Here is a 22,333-nt window from a genome sequence, read left to right on the forward strand (position 1 = left end):
CATCTTTCACTTTCAAAAATGTCTGAGCCCCCCAAAAGCGTGTGCAATAAAAACATGTTCTATAAACAACAGAAATGAGCACACACTCAGGCACTGAGTCTGTTCAGTATGTGTCAATACATTATTTGCTTTGTGTCTATTCCTTTCTCATTTGGCAGTTTTGTGCAAAACGACGTTACGGAGGAAATCATTGTTACGACTATCGATCTGATTGCTTGTTTAGGCATGGTGTCTGAAAAGCTTGTAAATCGAAAGATTGTAAAACTGTTGTGTTGAAGCTAGGTTGGTTAAGGTTTAAATGAGTATTTTGATATGCTTTAGTGTGTTAAATTCATAGCTCAGAATTCAGTGGCATTCTTTACTTATTTTTGATACAAGCCAAAGAACATTCATTATTTTGTCGTGAACTTAATTGACGGATTGAGCTCCAAACTTTAGCATAATTGATTAATTTGGTTGTTTGATCGATGAAAATGACGCCAGAAAGCTTACGTTTTCAACAAAGCGACATCATATACACGACAGAGAACTTTATATATCCCCTGTCGGAATTCACGGATAATCATAATTCCGTCTTTGAGTTTGACGCATGTAAACGAAATGCATTTGTACACAAAGATACAGTTCATTCCGTGACATCAAAGGGGTCTAACATGAATTGCTATACTTACAATTGCAGGTTCTGCAAATTTATAGGCTTAGATGCCTCTGAATTCTGAGCTATGAATTTAACACTAAAGTTCAAGATTACCGCTAATTGCTATTGTGGGATGTTAACTTGTGTGTTTTGGAAAATATGATATGTAGCTCTAAGTGTTCCAAAGTGGTGTCGAAAACGCCGGAGTGTATACAGGACTCTGACCCCTGCATACTACTATACACTCCGAATGCGTATAGCCAGTGCAAAACAATCAAAAAATCTGATGCTCCACGGACTTTAATTATAATATAATGTAGATTTCATTCTCTAAGTGTACATCAAAGATCAGACAACCACATCAACATGCAGATTGTCATTCCGGCGACGCCATTCATTGTCGATTCATTGTATACATATCAAAGTACGCTTGGGACATACACAAACAAAAAACAAACAGTAACACACACAAAAACTGTTGCTCCACGGCAGTTTGGAACACACTTTGTGACCCAGAAGTGGTTGTATACTATGTAAATGTACATTATTTGCCAACCCTCGACACTCCGAAAAAGAGATAGCGGAAGTCAATGCATCATATATATTGGTTTTTCATTGGCTACTTCCTAATAACCTAATAACTACAATATTATAGGGGGCATTTCATTGACAAAAAAGTTGTAACAGAGCTTTTCATTGTCGGAGTGTATACAGACCTAGCAATCCTGTAAACACTCGGAGTGCGTATAGCTTTTGCCTTGTTTCACCTGTTTATTGCTGATTTCTGCATACAATGATTACGTTGCATATAGTGATATATACTGAGGGGCGCGTGCCATGTTTGTAGTTTGTGAAAACAAAACACTTTTGAAAGACAAGACCACGACTTTTTTCCCTTGAAAAATTGAAAATGGCTGTTCAGATGTTCCTGTGGCGGCTGTGCTATTTTGGTGGTTGTGATGTCATGTGGGAAGAATTACCATAACGACCAGCTGACATAGATTTTTTTTTTTGTACTGCAAGTGCAAGCAGAATAACCATTGCACCATTTGATCCTCGTTTTTTTCAAATACATGTACCACATTTTTTGTTCTTTTTCTACAGTAACGCGGTGAACAGTGGGGAACCATCAAGGCCTTCACTAGTGACCAGATAGGTACATGCAGAAGCTTCTCACTGCAGCATGGAGGAAGGAGACACAGCAATTCTGTCTGACATCAAGATAGAGATTGATGTCGCAGAAGAGACACCGCAGTACTGGCACATGACGGAACCAGAGCCATACGGTAAGGTTAACCAAACCTCTCTAACACTAACACTGTAATCACTGACTATGAGACTTTGGTTTCCTTCTACTTTAGTGCCAGAAAACACAGAAACAAAGCGTGTCTAGACCAAAACGACGAGATGCATCAAATTTGTAAGCTATGTTTTTAAAGCAGAAACAGGGCTATTCGCTGTATTTTTCGACCACGAAGGTCCCGTTGCTGTCGATTTTTTTATTGCTACTAACAGCACAATCATTGTCACATACTATGCAGAAACTTTTTACCCAAACTTGTTCACGAGTTTGGCAGTCAGCGACCAAACTGCGAAACCCAGACTGCCCTTCTTCATGAAAATGTCAGTCTCCACAAAAGAAGGGCCGTAACTCCATTCCTAAAAGACCAAATGATCTTATTTTTGCCTCACACTGTCTTCAGACCTGAGTACACCCCTTGAGATTGCTGAACATACCCTCTTTGAACATCAGACATTTTGCCAACAAGTTTCACTGCACCCAGGACCTACAAAAAAGCCATCAAATCAGAGCTGAAAAGCAACATCAAATAAGGCCACCTTAAGTCCTCTTCTGATTGGCTTAGACACTTGTGACTCTGCATCGATATTGGAGGAGAGTAGTTCTAATGACTGCTGTAATTTGGGCCAGATACGCCAAACGGTCTCTGCGAAAATCACATTTGATCGTTCTATACAGTAGAACAGATTTTACCCCACATGCCAAACTCCTACAATAACGCCAGATTCCTTCTGCTGTACTGAGATTTAGAAAATTGCTGCCGTTTTTTTTAAGCGAAAGGTAATATTTGACTAGAGCTGACTTGAAGTCACTGATTGCAGTTGCACACAAGACGCTAACGACTGCAGTAGCCTAGAATAAACTATTGATGCGCCTGTGTGGTTTACATATATGTGCTAATTAGCCACGCAAGAGACCTGTATGCATCATAAAATGGTGTTGAAGGCTATGGGGATATTTATATAGCGCTTGACGTTCCCTAAGCGCTTTACATATTAATTTTTGCCATGTGAGATGGAATTTTTTATACAATATATCACGCATTCACATCGGCCAGCAAACCTCAAGCCTATTAGGGCGAGCATTCACCTTTCACGGCCTTTATTCCAAGTCACACGGGTATTTGGTGGACATTTTTATCTATGCCTATACAATTTTGCCAGGAAAGACCCTTTTGTCAATCGTGGGATCTTTAACGTGCACACCCCAATGTAGTGTACACGAAGGGACCTCGGTTTTTTGTCTCATCCGAAAGACTAGCACTTGAACCCACCACCTAGGTTAGGAAAGGGGGGAGAAAATTGCTAACGCCCTGACCCAGGATCGAACGCGCAACCTCTCGCTTCCGAGGCAAGTGCATTTACCACTCGGCCACCCAGAGTCGGTTTCTATGACTTTTTTTGTTTGAAAAGCTTTGTTTCTTCGGGTTCCTATGATTTGTTTGTGAAAAGCTTTACTCATTTCTGTAAACCTCCAGTTAGGCGGAGTGGGGCAAGACAGGCAAAGAAAACTGACTGTTTTGGAAGAAAATTGATTGTTTGTTTTCTTGACATAAGATATGAGATTTTTTCGATCTCCCAGGTCAGCTTATGTGCAGACCTGCTAGTGGCTTATCCCCCTTCGTGTGTACACGCAAGCCAAAGACCAAGTGCGTGTAGCGGAATGTGGGGAAGAAAGATTTAGAAAAGTAAAAGTACTTTCAAACTCCCACACTTGAGTTTTATTGCTAAAAAAACTCAACAACAAACGCAATTCTTTATAGGTGGATTCTACGAAGTATAAATTCAGGTTTATTTTTTTTCCTTCTTTGTTGTCTTTAGAAACCAGATAGACTTTGCATGTTTTTACAAAAAAAAGTCTTTCCGATGGATGAATGGTGTATCAAAAAAAAAGATTAGGAAAGTTAGTTCATCGCGCACGATTCATATCACACGAGTTCGAGACACACAGAACAAGCACGTCTGTTTTTCTCCTTAGTGTTACTTAAATTAGTTCTGAAGAACTGGTTCGCCTGACGGTCTGAAGATGACGAAAAGGTCGATCCCAGTTGAAACCATGCTTGCTCGTGACTCGTTGGTTTTTTTCATCCAGTTCATGTTCTTTGAAATGTTCGGTAAATATACTCTGCCTCGACGTCCTAGGACATCTTAACCCGGAACCCGGAACGTCTGCAATTAACAAACCTTGGTTCAGCTCTATAATTGGTTCATACAATCATAGAACTTACTGAGTGGTTTGTTCTGCGGCTGGTCTGGTCCTTCTCCCATCGCAGTGACCAGCTAAACAAAATAAAACAACTGAGCCCAAAGTGCTCTAATCCAAACGTTCAAGTTGCCGCCACATCACGGCTTCCACTTGCACAACAACTACATAACACGATACATGCATCATATTACGATATTACAGAACAACAAGAAAATATTTGCGGTAACGACTTGACCGTTGCGAAATCTCCCGGCTGGCCATTTGGTTACCAGCTGAGTTGACTGCGCAGGCGAAAATCGGAAAGGCTTTGGCAAGCTTGACTTGAATGAGCTACTCACCCTTCGACGTAAGTTATTCTGCTATTAATGTGACACGCGTCGCATGCTGTTTCTTGACCAGCGAATTAAGACGTTCGTCTGCCTGCCCGTCCGCCTGTCCTCGTGTCTCAACGCAGAATGCCAGATCGCCGTTTTCCTGCCTCCTGATAATTGGCTGCGCTATACGTGACGCGAGAGACTTTTCACACGTCACTAAAGAAGACCCTCACGCGCCGTCTCCTTCTGGTCTCGGTACCTTCATGCGTCGTCTCCTTCCGGTCTCGGTTAAATCGGATAAATATTATTGATTAAACATGACTAAACACTGCAAACCACTGCAATACACAAATTTATTTTCTGAATCGCGTTCCGCGACAAAGGCCCCCCCTTCTGAAGCGAAAACTAGTTTTAGCTCTTTCTCAGACAATAAGTTTTATTTCATTTAACCCTGAAAATACTTCACCTCCTTTCCACTTGCTATCCTATTCATCTCTGGAAGCTCACCACCTCTCAGTTTACTACTACTCCTCTACTGATAATTGGCTCTGCTCAAAAAGTCAGCTCCGACATTGTCTTTGCCTGGAATCACTTTGAGGGTGAAACTGAAAGAGTGTTGCTGGAGCTGCAAAGCCCATCTCATAAGCCTGCCGTTTTCAGTTTTTGACTTCTGCAAGTACTGGAGTGGTTGGTGATCAGTTTCAATCACGAACTGCTCGGCGTACAAATACTGCTCGAATCTTTTCACTCCCCAAACCACCCCGAGACACTCCTTTTCTATGGTCGAGTAGTTTCTTTCGGCACTGTTCAGTTTTTTGCTTGCGTAAGCCACCGGGTGCAAGTTGCCACCTTGCTCTTGCAGTAGAACTGCTCCTAACGCTTCGTTGGATGCGTCTGTACGTAACACGTACTGTTTGCTATTGTCCGGCAGTATCAGAATGGGTTTGCTGATCAGACACTGTTTCAGAGTCGTGAAAGCAGTTTCACACTCTTTGGTCCAGACTATCTTCTCTGGCTGATCTTTCTTTGTGAGGTCTGTGAGGGGCGCACTCACGCGAGCAAAGTCAGGCACAAACTTCCGATAATACCCCGCTAGGCCCAAGAAAGAACGCACCTCTTTCTTTGTACGAGGTTTTTCCGCCCTTCTGATTTTCTCGGTTTTGTCATCGTCTGGGCTTATTTTCCCATGACCGATCCGGTGACCGAGGTATAAGGATAAGGATAAAGGATTTTATATAGTCCATGAGGGTAACCTCACAGAAATTCGGGCTGCTTTCTCCCTGGGGAAAGCGAGCTGCCATACAGTATACGGCGCTACCCATTTTTTAAAATTTTTTCCTGCATGCGTGTATACATGTTTCCAAGCCCTGAGACTTAATGCCGTGTGAGTCAAGTTCGCTGAATCCTAGGTGGCACTTGGAGGGTTTGGCGGTGAGGCCGACCTCCTCAAGCCTCGCCAACACTGCGTTCAAAGCCTCCAGATGTTGTTCCCAGGTTTTGGTTGCTATCAGGATGTCATCCATGAAGAATTCTATGTCCTCCCTGCCTAACGGATCGAGCAGTTTTCTGACACACCTAGTGAATATGGCACTGGCCGTTTTCAGTCCAAATGGCATTTTTGTCCACTGGTACTGGCCCCCTGGAGTAGAGAAGCTGGTTTTGGCTCTGTCTTTTTCTTTAACGCCCACTTGCCAGTAACCCTTACTCAAATCCAATTTTGAGAAGTACTCTGCCTGCTGCAGACGAGCAAAGATTTGCTCAGCATCCGGAATTGGCTCAGAATCAAACTCGGTGACCTTGTTCAATTTTCTGTAGTCTATACAGAATCTCACTGTACCGTCACGCTTTTGCGTCAGTACAACCGGACTGCTATACGGAGACACGCTAGGTTCGATGACCCCCATCTTTTCCATAGTTTGCACTTCCTTCTTTATTGTTTCCCTATGTGAGTGAGGAATTGGGTACTGTTTCACACGCACCGGCTCATAGGTAGACATTTTGATTTCACATTCTTCTAGCTGGCATGAGCCTGGCACGTACAACTTCAGCAAGTTGGCGTGGTACACCTTGACCTTGTTTCCCATTTGTACCCTATAGTTGCAAGATCCCACTCTATCAACTATCTTGTAAGGTCCTTTCCAAGTCAGCTGAAGCTTGTTGTGCTTTACTGGTAACAAAATCAAAACTTTGTCACCCTTTGCCAGATGCCTTTGGCGTGTGTTTTTATCGTATGCCCGTGCGTGTCTGAGCGAGGCTTTGCTCAGGTTTTCCCTGGCTAGAGTGCACGTTTGTTCTATTTTGTTCGAGAGATCGACAATGTGACCTATTGTCGTCCTCAACTCTTCACTGGACTCGTCATCAGTCCAAATCTGCCTGAGTACCTGCATGGGTCCTCGGACCTCTCTCCCGTACAAGAGTTCGAACGGAGAGAACATCAGGCTTTCTTGGGGCACCTCGCGGTATGCAAACAGTAGAGCGGGAATAAATTTATCCCACTCCTTGGGCTGCTCTTGGCACATACGCTTCATCATTGACTTGAGAGTAGAGTTCAGTTTCTCTGTTAACCCATTGGTTTGAGCATGAAACGGACTGGTGCGCAATCCTTTCACCCCTAGCAACCTGTTGACTTCAGTCATGTATCCACCTACAAACTGTCCCCCCTGATCAGTCAACACTTCTTTGGGTAGTCCGAAACGCGTCCACATCTCAAACAGAGCATCCGCGACCGTCTCAGAGCTGATGTCTTTCAGCGGAACGGCCTCCGCGTACCTAGTCGCGTGATCGATCATGGTAAGGATGTACCGATGCCCCCGCGTCGAAGCAGGTAGGATGGGGCCGATGATATCAACACCAACGCGTTCGAAAGGGGTGTTCATCAGCGGGACTTTCTGGAGGGGTACCTTCCTAGTTGCTCCCTTAGGAGTACTTCTTTGGCAGGCATCACACGATGCACAGTAGCGTCTCACATCTCCGCAGATGCCTGGCCAGAAAAAGTCTCGCCAGATTCTGTCTCTGGTTTTCCTAGCGCCTAAGTGACCTGACATGGGTGAATCATGCGCCAAACCCATCACTTCGTCCCTAAACTTTTTAGGCACCACCACCTGCTTGTATTCTATATCTTTGGACGAGTAGACCCTGTACAGAATATCCTTCTTCCATACGTAACGAGTCCCTGTTTTGAGCTTCTGGTCTGCGACCGCGCGAGCCTTGACCAAGTCAGGGTCGTTTCGTTGCTCAGCTTTCAGATCATCAGGTTTGATCTGCCCTATCAGAGTTTCCTTGGGAATAACCTTCACTGGCTTTTCCTTGCTTTTTGCTTCTTGCTGTCGAGTGACTACGGGAGTACAAGTCTCCGCTCTTGCTCGGAACAAAGGCACCCCTGTCTCGACATTTTGACTATCGGTCCTCACGTTACCGATCAACACCGGATGCACCGGCTATCCATCACCAACACCTTGGTAATGCCACTGAAAAATGGAGTTCGCATCTCCACTTCAGCTATCGGGAGCTCTCTAGTCACACGGGAATCGGCTAACACTACTCTCTTTGCTTCGCCCGTATACTTCTCCCTTGGAACTATCTCGCTGTCCACAATGATAGCGGAAGCTCCCGTATCCCTTATCGCTCTCACCGTCTTGCCTTCGACGGTAGCATCACACTGCGGCTCAAACACGAGGTTACAGCATTTATCACATACTGTGGGTGGTCCCTGAACGTCCACCGCTGCCAATGTGATCGTTGATGCAGAGCTAGGCTTATTGTTGGGTTTGCTCTTAGGACACTGACGCGCCAGGTGAGGTCCGCCACATAGAAAACAACCGCTGGGACCCGACCTCTGTCCCTCCGATGCGTTGCCGAACCTGAAGTTATCTGTTCTCACGTTCGCGGGTGGTTTGGATCCACCGTTGGGTTGGTTATGCACTGTTTTGGGTGTATTAGGGATCGCCCGGCGATGTTCCGATTCGCGCGACTCCTCGTACACGCGCGCGTGTTTGAGCGCCTCATCGACATTGATCGGGTTACGCTCCCGCACGAACCGAGCTTGTTCAAAGGGTAGCCATTCTAGAAACCTTTCCATGATGATCAGACTTTTTGGGTCATGTGCTTTACCCTCTCTCTTTGCTAGCTCCACCCACCTGTCAAAATACAGTTGAATCCTCGTCAACCCTTCCTTTGCGCTTTCCCCAGCCTCTTTCTTGGCGCCCCTAAACTTTTTCCGGTACGCCTCTGATGTCAGCTGGAACTTTTCTAGAATAGCGGCCTTTACCGTGTTGTAGACCTTTGCCTCTTCATCTGACAATCTAGCATACGCCTCGCGTGCTTTGCCTTTGAGTTGGCAGCCTAGCCGCGCTCCCCAATCATCATCATCCCATTTCGAGATTTTTGCTACCCTTTCGAACTGACGAAAGTATGCCTCGAGATCATCTTTATCATCCAGATATGGTAGCTTCAATTTGATTGATTTTTCATGCCCGGGACCTGCATCGTTGCCTAACTCGCGAGCGTTCTGGTTGCGGTTGCTTTCGGCTTGATTCTGCAACTTGATACGACGCAGTTCGAAGTCTCGCTCCTCGCGCCTCCTTCTATCTTCTCTCTCTGCTGCGATCCTACGCTCTTCAGCCTGGAGAGCTTCTCTCCGTCTCCTCTCCTCCAACTCCAGGTTATCTGTTCTCTTCTTCTCCTCCAGCTCCTCGAGCCGGCGTTTTTCGATATACTCTGCTAAGGGTTTACCCGATAAGCCTAGTACGTTGCCGTCACGCTGGTATGCCACTAGAGGCGAGTCCACCTCTGCTACCTGACGTGGGCGGGGCATGTTTACTCTACTCTAGAATAAATATCACTAAGGTTTACCTGTAGGAGAAAAAAAAATCACTAGATACCTTGCCTCAGTCAATCTTAGTTCGTCCCAGACGATACAAGGTTTGACTGTTGTAGCCGTAGACTAGCCTCGACACTCTGTTAGACAATACCCTACTTCTAACGAAAGTGACCTTGACTCCAAGCCAAGCTGCTAACTACTGCTACTTATGTTGATTGTGACCCCGACCCTGTCGTAGATTACCAATACAACATCTCAGCTGCACTAATTCACACTGATTAGTTACAACCGCCACGGATTATAGACTTTACTTTGAACCTTTGAACAAAGAAGCTAAACACCGTCCTCGATTTAAATTAGTCCTAACACCACCTCACTCTGGTTAAGTTGACTCAATTTAAATCAATACTCTACTAGGTTAGTCGTAGTCTCAACTACTCCGAATTGGTACGACCTAACTTAGTTCACTGATCTAACTTCTACTCAAGTTAGATCCAGTTACCTGTTGAACCTCGTTCAACCTAAAAGAGCTTGGGTTCAGTTCGACTAGTACTTTACCGTTATCTTCAAAAGATGTAGGGTGAAAGAAATATAATCTAGAATGCTGCTGTTGCCGTCCAATCCTCGCCCGAGCAGTCGCCGCTTTCTTGTGTTAGCTTACTAATCTACTCAAGATTAACTAACATACATGTATAGCTTCTCTAGTCTACTCCAGACTAACTATCATGCATAAGAAACAGACGTGCTGTGCTGCGATGGGGTAAGGATAGACAACCTCCGCGCACCTACAAAAATTTGCGTTGTTGGCCACACAGAAAAAAAATAAGATCTAGCTCATAAAATCGTATCCCGGACACGAGCCCCCACTGTAGCGGAATGTGGGGAAGAAAGATTTAGAAAAGTAAAAGTACTTTCAAACTCCCACACTTGAGTTTTATTGCTAAAAAAACTCAACAACAAACGCAATTCTTTATAGGTGGATTCTACGAAGTATAAATTCCGGTTTATTTTTTTTCCTTCTTTGTTGTCTTTAGAAACCAGATAGACTTTGCATGTTTTTACAAAAAAAAGTCTTTCCGATGGATGAATGGTGTATCAAAAAAAAAGATTCGAAAAGTTAGGAAAGTTAGTTCATCGCGCACGATTCATATCACACGAGTTCGAGACACACAGAACAAGCACGTCTGTTTTTCTCCTTAGTGTTACTTAAATTAGTTCTGAAGAACTGGTTCGCCTGACGGTCTGAAGATGACGAAAAGGTCGATCCCAGTTGAAACCATGCTTGCTCGTGACTCGTTGGTTTTCCCCATCCAGTTCATGTTCTTTGAAATGTTCGGTAAATATACTCTGCCTCGACGTCCTTGGACATCTTCACCCAGAACCCGTAACCCGGAACCCGGAACGTCTGCAATTAACAAACCTTGGTTCAGCTCTATAATTGGTTCATACAATCATAGAACTTACTGAGTGGTTTGTTCTGCGGCTGGTCTGGTCCTTCTCCCATCGCAGTGACCAGCTAAACAAAATAAAACAACTGAGCCCAAAGTGCTCTAATCCAAACGTTCAAGTTGCCGCCACATCACGGCTTCCACTTGCACAACAACTACATAACACGATACATGCATCATATTACGATATTACAGAACAACAAGAAAATATTTGCGGTAACGACTTGACCGTTGCGAAATCTCCCGGCTGGCCATTTGGTTACCAGCTGAGTTGACTGCGCAGGCGAAAATCGGAAAGGCTTTGGCAAGCTTGACTTGAATGAGCTACTCACCCTTCGACGTAAGTTATTCTGCTATTAATGTGACACGCGTCACATGCTGTTTCTTGACCAGCGAATTAAGACGTTCGTCTGCCTGCCCGTCCGCCTGTCCTCGTGTCTCAACGCAGAATGCCAGATCGCCGTTTTCCTGCCTCCTGATAATTGGCTGCGCTATACGTGACGCGAGAGACTTTTCACACGTCACTAAAGAAGACCCTCACGCGCCGTCTCCTTCTGGTCTCGGTACCTTCATGCGCCGTCTCCTTCCGGTCTCGGTTAAATCGGATAAATATTATTGATTAAACATGACTAAACACTGCAAACCACTGCAATACACAAACTTATTTTCTGAATCGCGTTCCGCGACAGTGCGCACGGAAAAGATCCTGTAATCCATGTCAGAGTTCGGTGGGTTATAGAAACACAAAAATACCCAGCATGCTTCCTCCGAAAGCGGCGTATGGCTGCCTAAATCTTTCTTTCTTTATTTGGTGTATAACGTTGTTTTCAACCACGAAGGTTATATCGCGACGGGGAAAGGGGGGGGGGGGGGGAGATGGGATAGAGCCACTTGTTAATCGTTTCTTGTTCACAAAAGCACTAATCAAAAAATTGCTCCAGGGGCCTGCAACGTAGTACAATATATCACCTTACTGGGAGAATGCAAGTTTCCAGTACAAAGGACTTAACATTTCTTACATACCGCCCGACTAAAATCTTTACAAACATTGACCATATTCTATACAAGAAACACTTAACAAGGGTAAAAGGAGAAACAGAATCCGTTAGTCGCCTCTTACGACATGCTGGGGAGCATTGGGTAAATTCTTCCCCCTAACCCGCGGGGGGTGGCTGCCTAAATGGCGGGGTAAAAACGGTCATACACGTAAAATTCCAATCGTGCAAAAACACGAGTGTACATGGGAGTTTCAGCCCACGAATGCAGAAGAAGAAGGAGTTACTCTCCAATACTGGTAGATGCAAAGCTAAGTCTCCCCCCCCCCCTTCGAACACACACACAGAAGTACAAAACAGTCACAAAGGAGATGCATTTATTACTGTAATAGATACCAGAGACTACAGAGGACATAGAGACGCTTCATCCTTCTTTGCACTGCGGTGCGCAAGTGAGACCGGCCGCCAGCGCGCGGGAAAAGAGCAACTCCCTGCCGCACAAGGAAGTTCGCGTATAGCGGCTGCTGTCGGCTGTGTTTATATATCACGTTTGTATTGATCTATCTATTCTGTCCGGCTGACAGTGCTGCAAAAAGTAACTGAATGGTTTGTGAACATCCTTTTTAAATGACCATATAAACACCGCAGAAAATGGTGTAGATTGAAATTAAATCAAATTTGCTTAGGCAATACCCGCTGCATCGTTTAAGTTATGCAAACATGATTAAAATCAGTGTCTTTTCATGAACTAACCGTCGTTATTTTTGTGTGTTTTAGTCAAATACAAATACATACTGTATACATGATCAGTTAAGCCTGAGAAAATATTGTCAGGAATAAATCGTTAACAAAATAGTTCCCGGTTAAATCGGTAACGAAGGCATTTAGTCAACTTTGCGTCGACCCAGCACCTCAAAACTGATATGGGTAGTTAATTGCACGGAAAACTGTACACTACAACATTCTTGCATGGGTGCAACTTTTCCGTCTAAGACGGAATTTCCGTTTTTCTCAGGATGCTGCAGACGGATTTTCCGTTTTTGTGAAAATTCTGAAGCAAGGTCATTGTGTTTGCGTGGGGGGTTGCTTGAGAGGTCAGCCACCCTTGACCATGCCTGATAGGGACGGTTGTGTAAAGGTGCCAAGAAAGGAGGAGGAGGATGTCATGTCATACTGGTGAATGTGACATCTTAAGTACTGTGTATACCCCTCGCGGGTTGGGGGAAGAATTTACCCGATGCTCCCCAGCATGTCGTAAGAGGTGACTAACGGATTCTGTTTCTCCTTTTACCCTTGTTAAGTGTTTCTTGTATAGAATATAGTCAATTTTTGTAAAGATTTTAGTCAAGCAGTATGTAAGAAATGTTAAGTCCTTTGTACTGGAAACTTGCATTCTCCCAGTAAGGTAATATATTGTACTACGTTGCAAGCCCCTGGAGCAAATTTTTGATTGGTGCTTTTGTGAACAAGAAACAATTGACAAGTGGCTCTATCCCATCTCCCCCCTTTCCCCGTCGCGATATAACCTTGAATGGTTGAAAACGACGTTAAACACCAAATAAAGAAAGAAAGTGCTGGGTATTTAGCCTTCCTTATATACCCCACTTTCAGGGATTCAGAGACCTTCAATGGTAGAGAAATTTGCATTCCTGATCTATGAACCAGTGGTATTTCGCTTCAGATACATTGACTCTTTTGTGACCAAGCTGGCTTTAATTAAAGAATCTTGATCGCTCGATGATTTTCTTATTTCTTGTTCAGAAAGCTCTCTCTCTCTCTCTCTCTCTCTCTCTCTCTCTCTCTCTCTCTCTCTCTCTCTCTCTCTCTCTCTCTCTTGAGCCAGTTACATAAAAAAACACACACACACACACACACACACACACACAAAGACCATGCCCCGCTGTGTTTTCTTTATGGTGCGGCTTTGGTTGTGCTGCACGATATCGCTACTGCTGTGGAAAGCGAAAGTAGGTTTTTACATGTGTCCGCGTGGTGGCGCCACAGGGCTTCCTGTTTCAATTTTCAGCGCCATATGAAGCGTCTCTGTGTTACTCTACACTCTCTGTAGATACTAATTTGCATCACCTATATATATATCACTTGCATTCTTTTCAGTGCCGGACAGGGGGGTCAAAACAGCTACCATGACTGCAGTGCAGTCATTGGGCGGAGAAGCTGCAGTCAACACAGCTACCATGACTACAGTGCAGTCATTGGATGGAAAAGCTGCAGTCAACACAGCTACCATGCCTACAGTGCAGTCATTGGACGGAAAAGCTGCCGTCAACACAGCTACCATGACTACAGTGCAGTCATTGGACGGAAAAGCTGCAGTTAATGGGCACAGCGATGCCTGGCTCAAACCAGAGATTCAGACACCAGAAATACAGACTGCAGTCGATAATTGCAGTCATACTTGGCTGAAACAAGAAATACAAACACTAGAAACACAGACTGCAGTCAACACTCACAGTGATACCTGGCTGAAACAAGAGATAGAGACACCAGAAACACATACTGCTGTTAACACTCATAGTGATACCTGGCTGAACCATGAGATACAGACACCAGAAAAACAGACTGCAGTCGACAATTTCAGCGATACTTGGCTGAAACAAGAGATACAGACACCCCAAACACATACTGCAGTCAACACTCATAGTGGTACCTGGCTAAACCAAGAGATGAAGACACCAGAAACACAGACTGCAGTCGACACTCATAGCCATATCTGGCTAAACCAAGAGATACAGACACCGAAAACACAGACTGCAGTGAACACTCATTGTGATACCTGGCTGAAACGAGGGAGATTGATAACAGAAACTCAAAGCATGGGTAGATTAGAACTAAATGAGAGACATGAACCAGATCCAGTTCCAATGTCTGACACCACATTCCCGAGTTCAGGTCACAAGAATCAGCAGGTTGTGATTACAACACATACAAGGCAGAAAAAGCATGCATGCAATGAGTGTGGTGCCAGGTTTTTACGGTCTGGTCAGTTGAAGCGACACATGTCAACACATACGAGAGAGAAAAAGTATGAGTGTACTGAGTGTGATGCTAGTTTCAAACTGTCTTCTTCTTTAAAGCGACACATGTTAACACATACAGGGGAGAAAAAGCATGCATGCAATGAGTGTAGTGCCATGTTTTTATTGTGTGGTAATTTGAAGCAACACATGTTAACACATACAGGGGAGAAAAAGTATGAGTGTACTGAGTGTGATGCTAGTTTCAAACTGTCTTCTTATTTGAAGCAACACATGTTAACACATACAGGGGAGAAAAAGCATTTATGCAATGAGTGTGGTGCCAGGTTTTTACGGTCTGGTGATTTGAAGCAACACATGTCAACACATACGGGAGAGAAAAAGTATGAGTGTACTGAGTGTGATGCTAGTTTCAAACTGTCTTCTTATTTGAAGCAACACATGTCAACACATACGGGAGAGAAAAAGTATGAGTGTACTGAGTGTGATGCTAGTTTCAAACTGTCTTCTTATTTGAAGCGACACATGTCAACACATACGGGAGAGAAAAAGTATGAGTGTACTGTGTGTGATGCTAGTTTCAAACTGTCTTCTTATTTGAAGCGACACATGTTAACACATACAGGGGAAAAAAAGCATGCATGCAATGAGTGTATTGCCATGTTTTCACGGTCTGGTCAGTTGAAGCGACACATGTCAACACATACGGGAGAGAGAAAGTATGAGTGTACTGAGTGTAATGCTAGTTTCAAACTGTCTTCTCGTTTGAAGCGACACATGTCAACACATACGGAAGAGAAAAAGTATGAGTGTACTGAGTGTGATGCTAGTTTCAAACTGTCTTCTTACTTGAAGCAACACATGTTAACACATACAGGGGAGAAAAAGCATGCATGCAATGAGTGTGGTGCCAGGTTTTTACGGTCTCGTGAATTGAAGCATCACATGTCAACCCATACGGGAAAGAAAAAGTATGAGTGTACTGAGTGTGATGCTAGTTTCAAACTGTCTTCTCATTTGAAGCAACACATGGTAACACATACAGGAGAGAAAAACCATGCATGCAATGAGTGTGGTGCTAGGTTTTTACGGTATGGTCATTTGAAGCAACACATGGTAACACATACAAAGGAGAGAAAGTATGAGTGTACTGAGTGTGATGCTAGTTTTAAACTGTCTTTTAATTTGAAGAAACACATGTTAACACATACAGCGCAGAAAAAGCATGCATGCAATGAGTGTGGTGCTAGGTTTTTATGGTCTGGTCATTTGAAGCAACACATGTCAACACATACGGGAGAGAAAAAGTATGAGTGTACTGAGTGATGCTAGTTTCAAACTGTCTTCTTATTTGAAGCATGCAATGAGAGTAGTGCCATATTTCTACAGTCTGGTGATTTGAAGCAACACATGTTAACACATACAGCGCAGAGAAACCATGCATGCAATGAGTGTGGTGCTAGGTTTTTACGTTCTGGTAATTTGAAGCGACATATGTTAACACATTCAGGAGAGAAAAAGCATTTCGGTACAGAGTGTAATGCCAGGTTTTTGAGAAGTATCGATGTTGTTGCCGTTTTCTGATCGGAGTCAAGCGACACATGTTTACACGTACAGGGCGTGTTAGGAGGAAGAATTTACCCGATGCTCCCCAGCAGTAAGAGGCGACTAACGGATTCTGTTTCTCTTTTTACCCTTGTTAAGTGTTTCTTGTGTGACGGGATTGCCGTCAACACGATACAGTTTACAGCAGCAAAGACGATTCAGAGTAGAATCTGGATTGTTATTGCTAATGCCAGCTTTTCCCAATGTGTCATAGAACGTAAACAATAATTTGGTCAGAGTTTCTGAAAGAACGGAGTTTGTAGTTTCACTATTGGCAATGGCCGCCATGTTTGTTTACTCGACAAGTTAGATGCTGAAAACAAGATGAAAAGTTGACAAACCTGTTATTGTAGCGTTATTTGACTAGTTGAATGTTTGAAATAGGAGAAGTTATAATAAATATGTTCCCGGGTCATTAGTAACCCGTTTCAATGATCGGTAGAAGACACGATCGGCCTAGTGACCGTCGTAAGTACCCCCCGTGGGTTAGGGGGAGTCCCATATTGGTTGGAACGAGAAAGAATATACCCGATGCTGTCCAGCATGTCGTAAAAGGCGACTAACGCATTCTGTTTCTCCTTTTACCCTTGTTAAGTGTTTCTTGTATAGAATATAGTCAATGTTTGTAAAGATTTTAGTCAAGCAGTATGTAAGAAATGTCAAGTCCTTTGTACTGGAAACTTGCATTCTCCCAGTAAGGTCATATATTGTACTACGTTGCAAGCCCCTGGAACAATTTTTTGATTAGTGCTTTTGTGAACAAGAAACAATTAACAAGTGGCTCTATCCCATCTCCCCCCTTTCCCCTATCCCATCTCCACCCTTTCCCCGTTGCGATATAACCTTGAATGGTTGAAAACGACGTTAAACACCAAATAAAGAAAAAAAGACCGTCGTAAGTTGTGTTCTATCGATCAACGGTCCGATGACCGGAATGGACGAAATATTAGTGTAGCGTGTAAGTAAAGTTCTTTTGAAGAGAATAATATGGTAGAATAAGTAAATATGTAAAAATGTTAATGGAACGATGTCTGCGGACATCGTAATTGTAGGGAAGAAATAGATAAAGAGGGATTATATTTTTGCTGCGGATGAGTTCGCGAGAGAGTCTGCCATTGTTGCCATTTTCAATGCAAAACATCCGTACATTGTTTTGGGTTGCTAAGAATGAAGGGGTATAAAAGACTCGGGAGACAAAAGATCGTTAGGTTTTGCAGAATAAAGTTGTCAGAGTAGGGTAAATTGCTAGCAGTAAAGAATCTAGAGATTCTCTTTCATCCAAATAGGCAGAGTAGGAGTACAGATAGCTATAAAGGAAGATCATCACCACTCGGGCCAGTCGAATTGTCTGGTTCCGAGCGATCCAAAAGATAGATAGGAGAAAAATCGTCGTAGATAGATAGAAAATAAACCAAATCGGACCGGGTAGGTCCGACAAACTTAGACAGTTAGGCGAAAGTAAAACTATAGGACGAACACGTGTGTTTGTTAAACCCATTGCAGTCGGGTTTGGACATCTCACTGTGCGTTCATAAATAGGAGTAGAACTTGGAAATTAGGGACAAAAATATCGTGGGCGAAATAAGGGCCGCGGCCTGGGTTTCCATACGATCAAAAATAGCAGTAAGAAGTCTCAGACTATCCTTGTAATAAAGTATTAGCCTGGTGAGGAAAGAACTGTTCTTCCGTTTGTAGCCAGAAAAATAAGTAGCATCCCTTGAGGAATTTTAGCCACCCAAGATTTAGCTAGTTAGGGAACAAACATATCCTGTACGGGATCAAAGACATAGTTAGCTAGGCGCCGGACTCGTAGTTAGATCTGGGGTTGGGAACTTAGGTGTCTTTTTGGATGAACATTTATCGAATGAAAGCGTGAGCCGGCAATGTGAATTTGGTATTACATGTAGTTTGTATTGATATAATATTTATGCTGGTCATTTGACCTTTTGGTAAATAAACTTGTTTGGAATTATACAATCTAAGTGTGGACTCCCTTTGTGTCTGATTGACGTTCAAGTTGATTGAGTTCCTGTTCTGTTTGTAGAATTAGTTGTTGACCAGTCAAGCCGGAATCTTAGGAAAAGCAAAGAGTTAGCAGTAGACTAGGGTAGATTTGCATTGCACTAGGAAATAGGGAAAAACACAACGCGAGGTAAGATCACATAAAAATAACATCAACTGCATGCATTAGTCTGCAACGCTGTGCAGAGAGAAACAAATAGGCAAATTATCTCTCTCTGTTCCCCTTCGCAACTTTTACTAGTTCTCGCCGGCAATTAGCTTAGAAATAACAACATAGAGTAAGCTGTAGAATTAGGAGAACTGCCACACTTGTATAGAATATAGTCAATGTTTGTAAAGATTTTAGTCAAGCAGTATGTAAGAAATGTTAAGTCCTTTGTACTGGAAACTTGCATTCTCCCAGTAAGGTAATATATTGTACTACGTTGCAAGCCCCTGGAGCAAATTTTTGATTAGTGCTTTTGTGAACAAGAAACAATTGACAAGTGGCTCTATCCCATCTTCCCCCTTCCCCCGTCGCGATATAACCTTCGTGGTTGAAAACGACGTTAAACACCAAATAAAGAAAGAAAGAAAGTACACATAGCCCAACCATTTCGCTACCGTTTATTCTTTCAATATCACACAAGCGCGCTACCCACACGACTTACAACGGTTTTCCCGAAGCAAGTGACAAAAATGAGGCTGTATGAACGGACACACCCTGCGGATGAACGGAAACATCCGGTGGATGAACGGAATCATTTGACACACCGTGAAATTGGCAATCTATAGTGGCTGCTCCGCCTGGCGTCTGGCATTATGGGGTTAGTGCTAGGACTGGTTGGTCCGGTGTCAGAATAATGTGACTGGGTGAGACATGAAGCCTGTGCTGCGACTTCTGTCTTGTGTGTGGCGCACGTTATATGTCAAAGCAGTACCGCCCTGATATGGCCCTTCGTGGTCGGCTGGGCGTTAGGCAAACAAACAAACAACAAAAAAGCGTGGAGGATATCACTGTCAAACTTTGCCTGTTAGTGTTATTCGTGATTTCCTTCACAAATACATGACTCATAACACATGACTGATAATACATAACTGATAATACATAACCGATTATACATGACTGACTAGAGGGTGAATCGCGAGACTGAGACAGCCAGCGTGGCGGTTCACCACAATCACCTTTGAAGGCGAAGTCCTGTCAAACGGGATTGAGAATTTTAGAGCTTATTTCTAAGCCCTATATTATCTGTTATGGCTTCTCAAATACCAGAACATACAGACAGACGAAAGTCGCCAGACCCCATCACAAACAGAACTTTACAATCCACAGGTGTTGCCTCCACACACACACACACATAGACACAGACACAGAAACCGTATATATCTTTCTATATCTATAAATATATAGACATAGATGACAGTGGATTTTTCGCGTGGCTATAAATTGATTCGACCTTTTCACTTTTACAGTAAGGACAACTTACGGGTACATGCAAGGAAAGCCCACAACTTCTAAGACGAACAACTCTGCAGAGTCTGCTGTGAAGGGCGACGGTAGTCTCCCTGTCACACTCGACCCCCTTTGAATGAACTTAGGTCACTCCCAGGTGGAATGGGAATAGCACGAAAATGATTCAGTGGCCTGAACATTTCATGTCGAGTCCCATCGCTGTCGACGACGCCAAATGTAACCAAGTGCCTAACCACCACAATCACCTTGAAGGCGAAATCCACTCAAACGGGATTGAGATTAACTGTTATGGCTTCTCGAAGGAAGGCCTGAACATACTGACATACCAATTCCGCTAGACCACATCACAAACAGAACTCTACAATCCACAGGTGTTGCCCACACACACACACACACACAAACACACACACACACAAACACACACACACACACACACACACACACACACACACACACACACACACACACACACACACACACAGAGAAAAGCCGTATATAAGCTACTCACAAAAAGTTAAGGATCACTTGCACACAAATTCATAACTTTCCAAATAAGAAAGTCAATGCGTTGCTATTTGGCAAACGTTTAATTCAATGCTTTAGTGATAATGATACAACATTTCCTTCAATTTCGAGCAATCGTTTGGTCTGTACATTTTATTAAAGTGTGTACGTATCAAAATTTAATTTCACAAAGTCGTTGAAATCACAAGACATGGCATTCAGATGCTCCCAAAAGTTAAGTAATGCATGTAACTGCCCTGGCTGTTCTGGCACTCGACGCAGCGAGTCCTCATAGAATTAACCAGGGTGGTGAAGATCCTCTGTGGAAGCGCCTGCCACTCAGCCTGCTGCATCTGGTAGAGGTGCTGGACATCCCTGGGAGGGGGGTGGTTGCTCCTCACTTTGTGATCCAACTCATCCCAGAGGTTCTCAATCGGGTTGAGATCGGGACTGCATGCTGGCCACTTCATTCTGTTGACTCCAGACTGCTGCAGGAAGTCGTTGACCACCCTTGCCCTGTGGGGGCGAGCGTTGTCATCCTGGTAGACAGCCTGCGGTCCATCTGCTACAGTGTAGGCACAGCCAGCGGTCAAAGGATCTCATCCCGGTATCGGAGGCCAGTCAGGTTACCCTGTACATGAGACAAGGGTGTTCTGTGGTGAAGGCTGAAGGCCCCCCAGACCATTACAGAACCTCCACCAAAGGCCACCTTTTCTTGGACAGTGGCGTCAAAGTAGCGTTCCCCTTGGCGCCTCCAGACCCTCAGTCGGTCGTCGTTGTGGTTCAGGGTGAAGCATGATTCATCACTGAACAGGGCCTGGGGCCATTGCTGACGTGTCCACCTCACGTGACGTCTGCAGAAGGCGCGGCGTGCTGCCCTATGGGATGGAGTTAAGCATGGCCGTACAGCTGGGCGACGAGAACGGAGGTTAAACCCATGAAGGCGATTCCGTATGGTCTGCTGGCTGATGTTGGTGTTAGTAGCCACCCTCAGCTGCCTTCGAATAATGCTAGAAGAGGCTGTTCCTATTTACAAGGCTAGTTGTTCAATGAGACAATCTTCACGTGGAGTTGTCTTCTTTGGTCGCCCAGATCTGCGTCTTTCCTGGACCCTCCCAGTGGCTGTGAAACGTTGAATCAGTCTGACAATGACCGAGATGGACACGTGAAGTCGCCTGGCCACTTCTCGCTTGGGGACACCATCTTGGAACCATGCAACAGCTCGTCCCCTCTCAAACTCGTTCAATTTTCGTCGTGGAGGCATTGTCAGATAATGCCTAATACTGGTGGTATGTCTTCTCAAAAAGCCAAGCAAGTGACAGAATCTCACAAATAAACAGCAGTGCTTGCACGTGCATAAAGGGTTTTCCATGTGGCTTGTGCAATGTGTTCGGGCTGAACGGTCCAAAACAAGGCCCTTTTTCGCAAGTTTCCGCTTTTTCTTTTGCTACCAAGCTCAGTAGTAGAGAATCCCGTGCAATTTTCCCACTAACACAACATCGCCCACTTACAGCTGAACAAAAATTCATAACAATTTGGTTTGACTGAAAAATAAATAACAGTAGCGAACTGATTTTATTGAGCACCTGTTTTCTCATACTGATCCTTAACTTTTTGTGAGTAGTGTATATATGTATATCTATATCTATAAATATATAGAGATAGATGACAGTGTATTTTTCGCGTGGCTATAAATTGATTTGACCTTTTTACTTTTACAGTAAGAACAACTTACGGGTGCAATCGTGACATTTTAAAAATAGTAACGTAGTAACGGGAATATGGATTGACGCCACACGGAGGAAGGGAGATAATCGCGGCTGAAAACACTGGAGAAGATAAGGAAGAGTTATTGGTAGTGGATCCTGACAACAACAACAACAACAACAAAAATCGGTTCAGCGCGCACAGCGCTGCGCGCCGAGAGCACGTGTTGAAATATCTCATCGATGAGGTTGTGTCCGGGGTGTAGTTGAATACGCAGGGCCGGACCCAGGGGGGGGTTCCAGGGGTTCCGGAACCCCACCCCTGG

General features: G+C 44.1%; 1 protein-coding gene across 1 annotated transcript; it reads left to right on the forward strand.

Annotated features, from left to right (window-relative positions):
* The first annotated feature begins 168 nt into the window (after positions 1-168).
* Positions 169-18,481, forward strand: LOC138949641 (zinc finger protein 665-like). Its single transcript, XM_070321431.1, has 3 exons — positions 169-282; positions 1,742-1,923; positions 13,834-18,481. The coding sequence occupies exons 2-3, from the start codon at positions 1,821-1,823 to the stop codon at positions 16,038-16,040; spliced, it is 2,310 nt and encodes a 769-aa protein (XP_070177532.1). The 5' UTR covers positions 169-282; positions 1,742-1,820; the 3' UTR covers positions 16,041-18,481.
* The last annotated feature ends 3,852 nt before the right edge of the window (positions 18,482-22,333 follow it).

Source organism: Littorina saxatilis, linkage group LG16 (assembly GCF_037325665.1).
Source record: "Littorina saxatilis isolate snail1 linkage group LG16, US_GU_Lsax_2.0, whole genome shotgun sequence".
NCBI classification, from domain to species: domain Eukaryota; kingdom Metazoa; phylum Mollusca; class Gastropoda; order Littorinimorpha; family Littorinidae; genus Littorina; species Littorina saxatilis.

Bases quoted from the DNA above. Each gene is read 5' to 3' on its own strand.
- LOC138949641 (XM_070321431.1), top strand. From the start codon at position 1,821: ATGGAGGAAGGAGACACAGCAATTCTGTCTGACATCAAGATAGAGATT. The intron at 1,924-13,833 runs GTAAGGTTAACC...CATTCTTTTCAG, and splicing joins GACGGAACCAGAGCCATACG to TGCCGGACAGGGGGGTCAAA.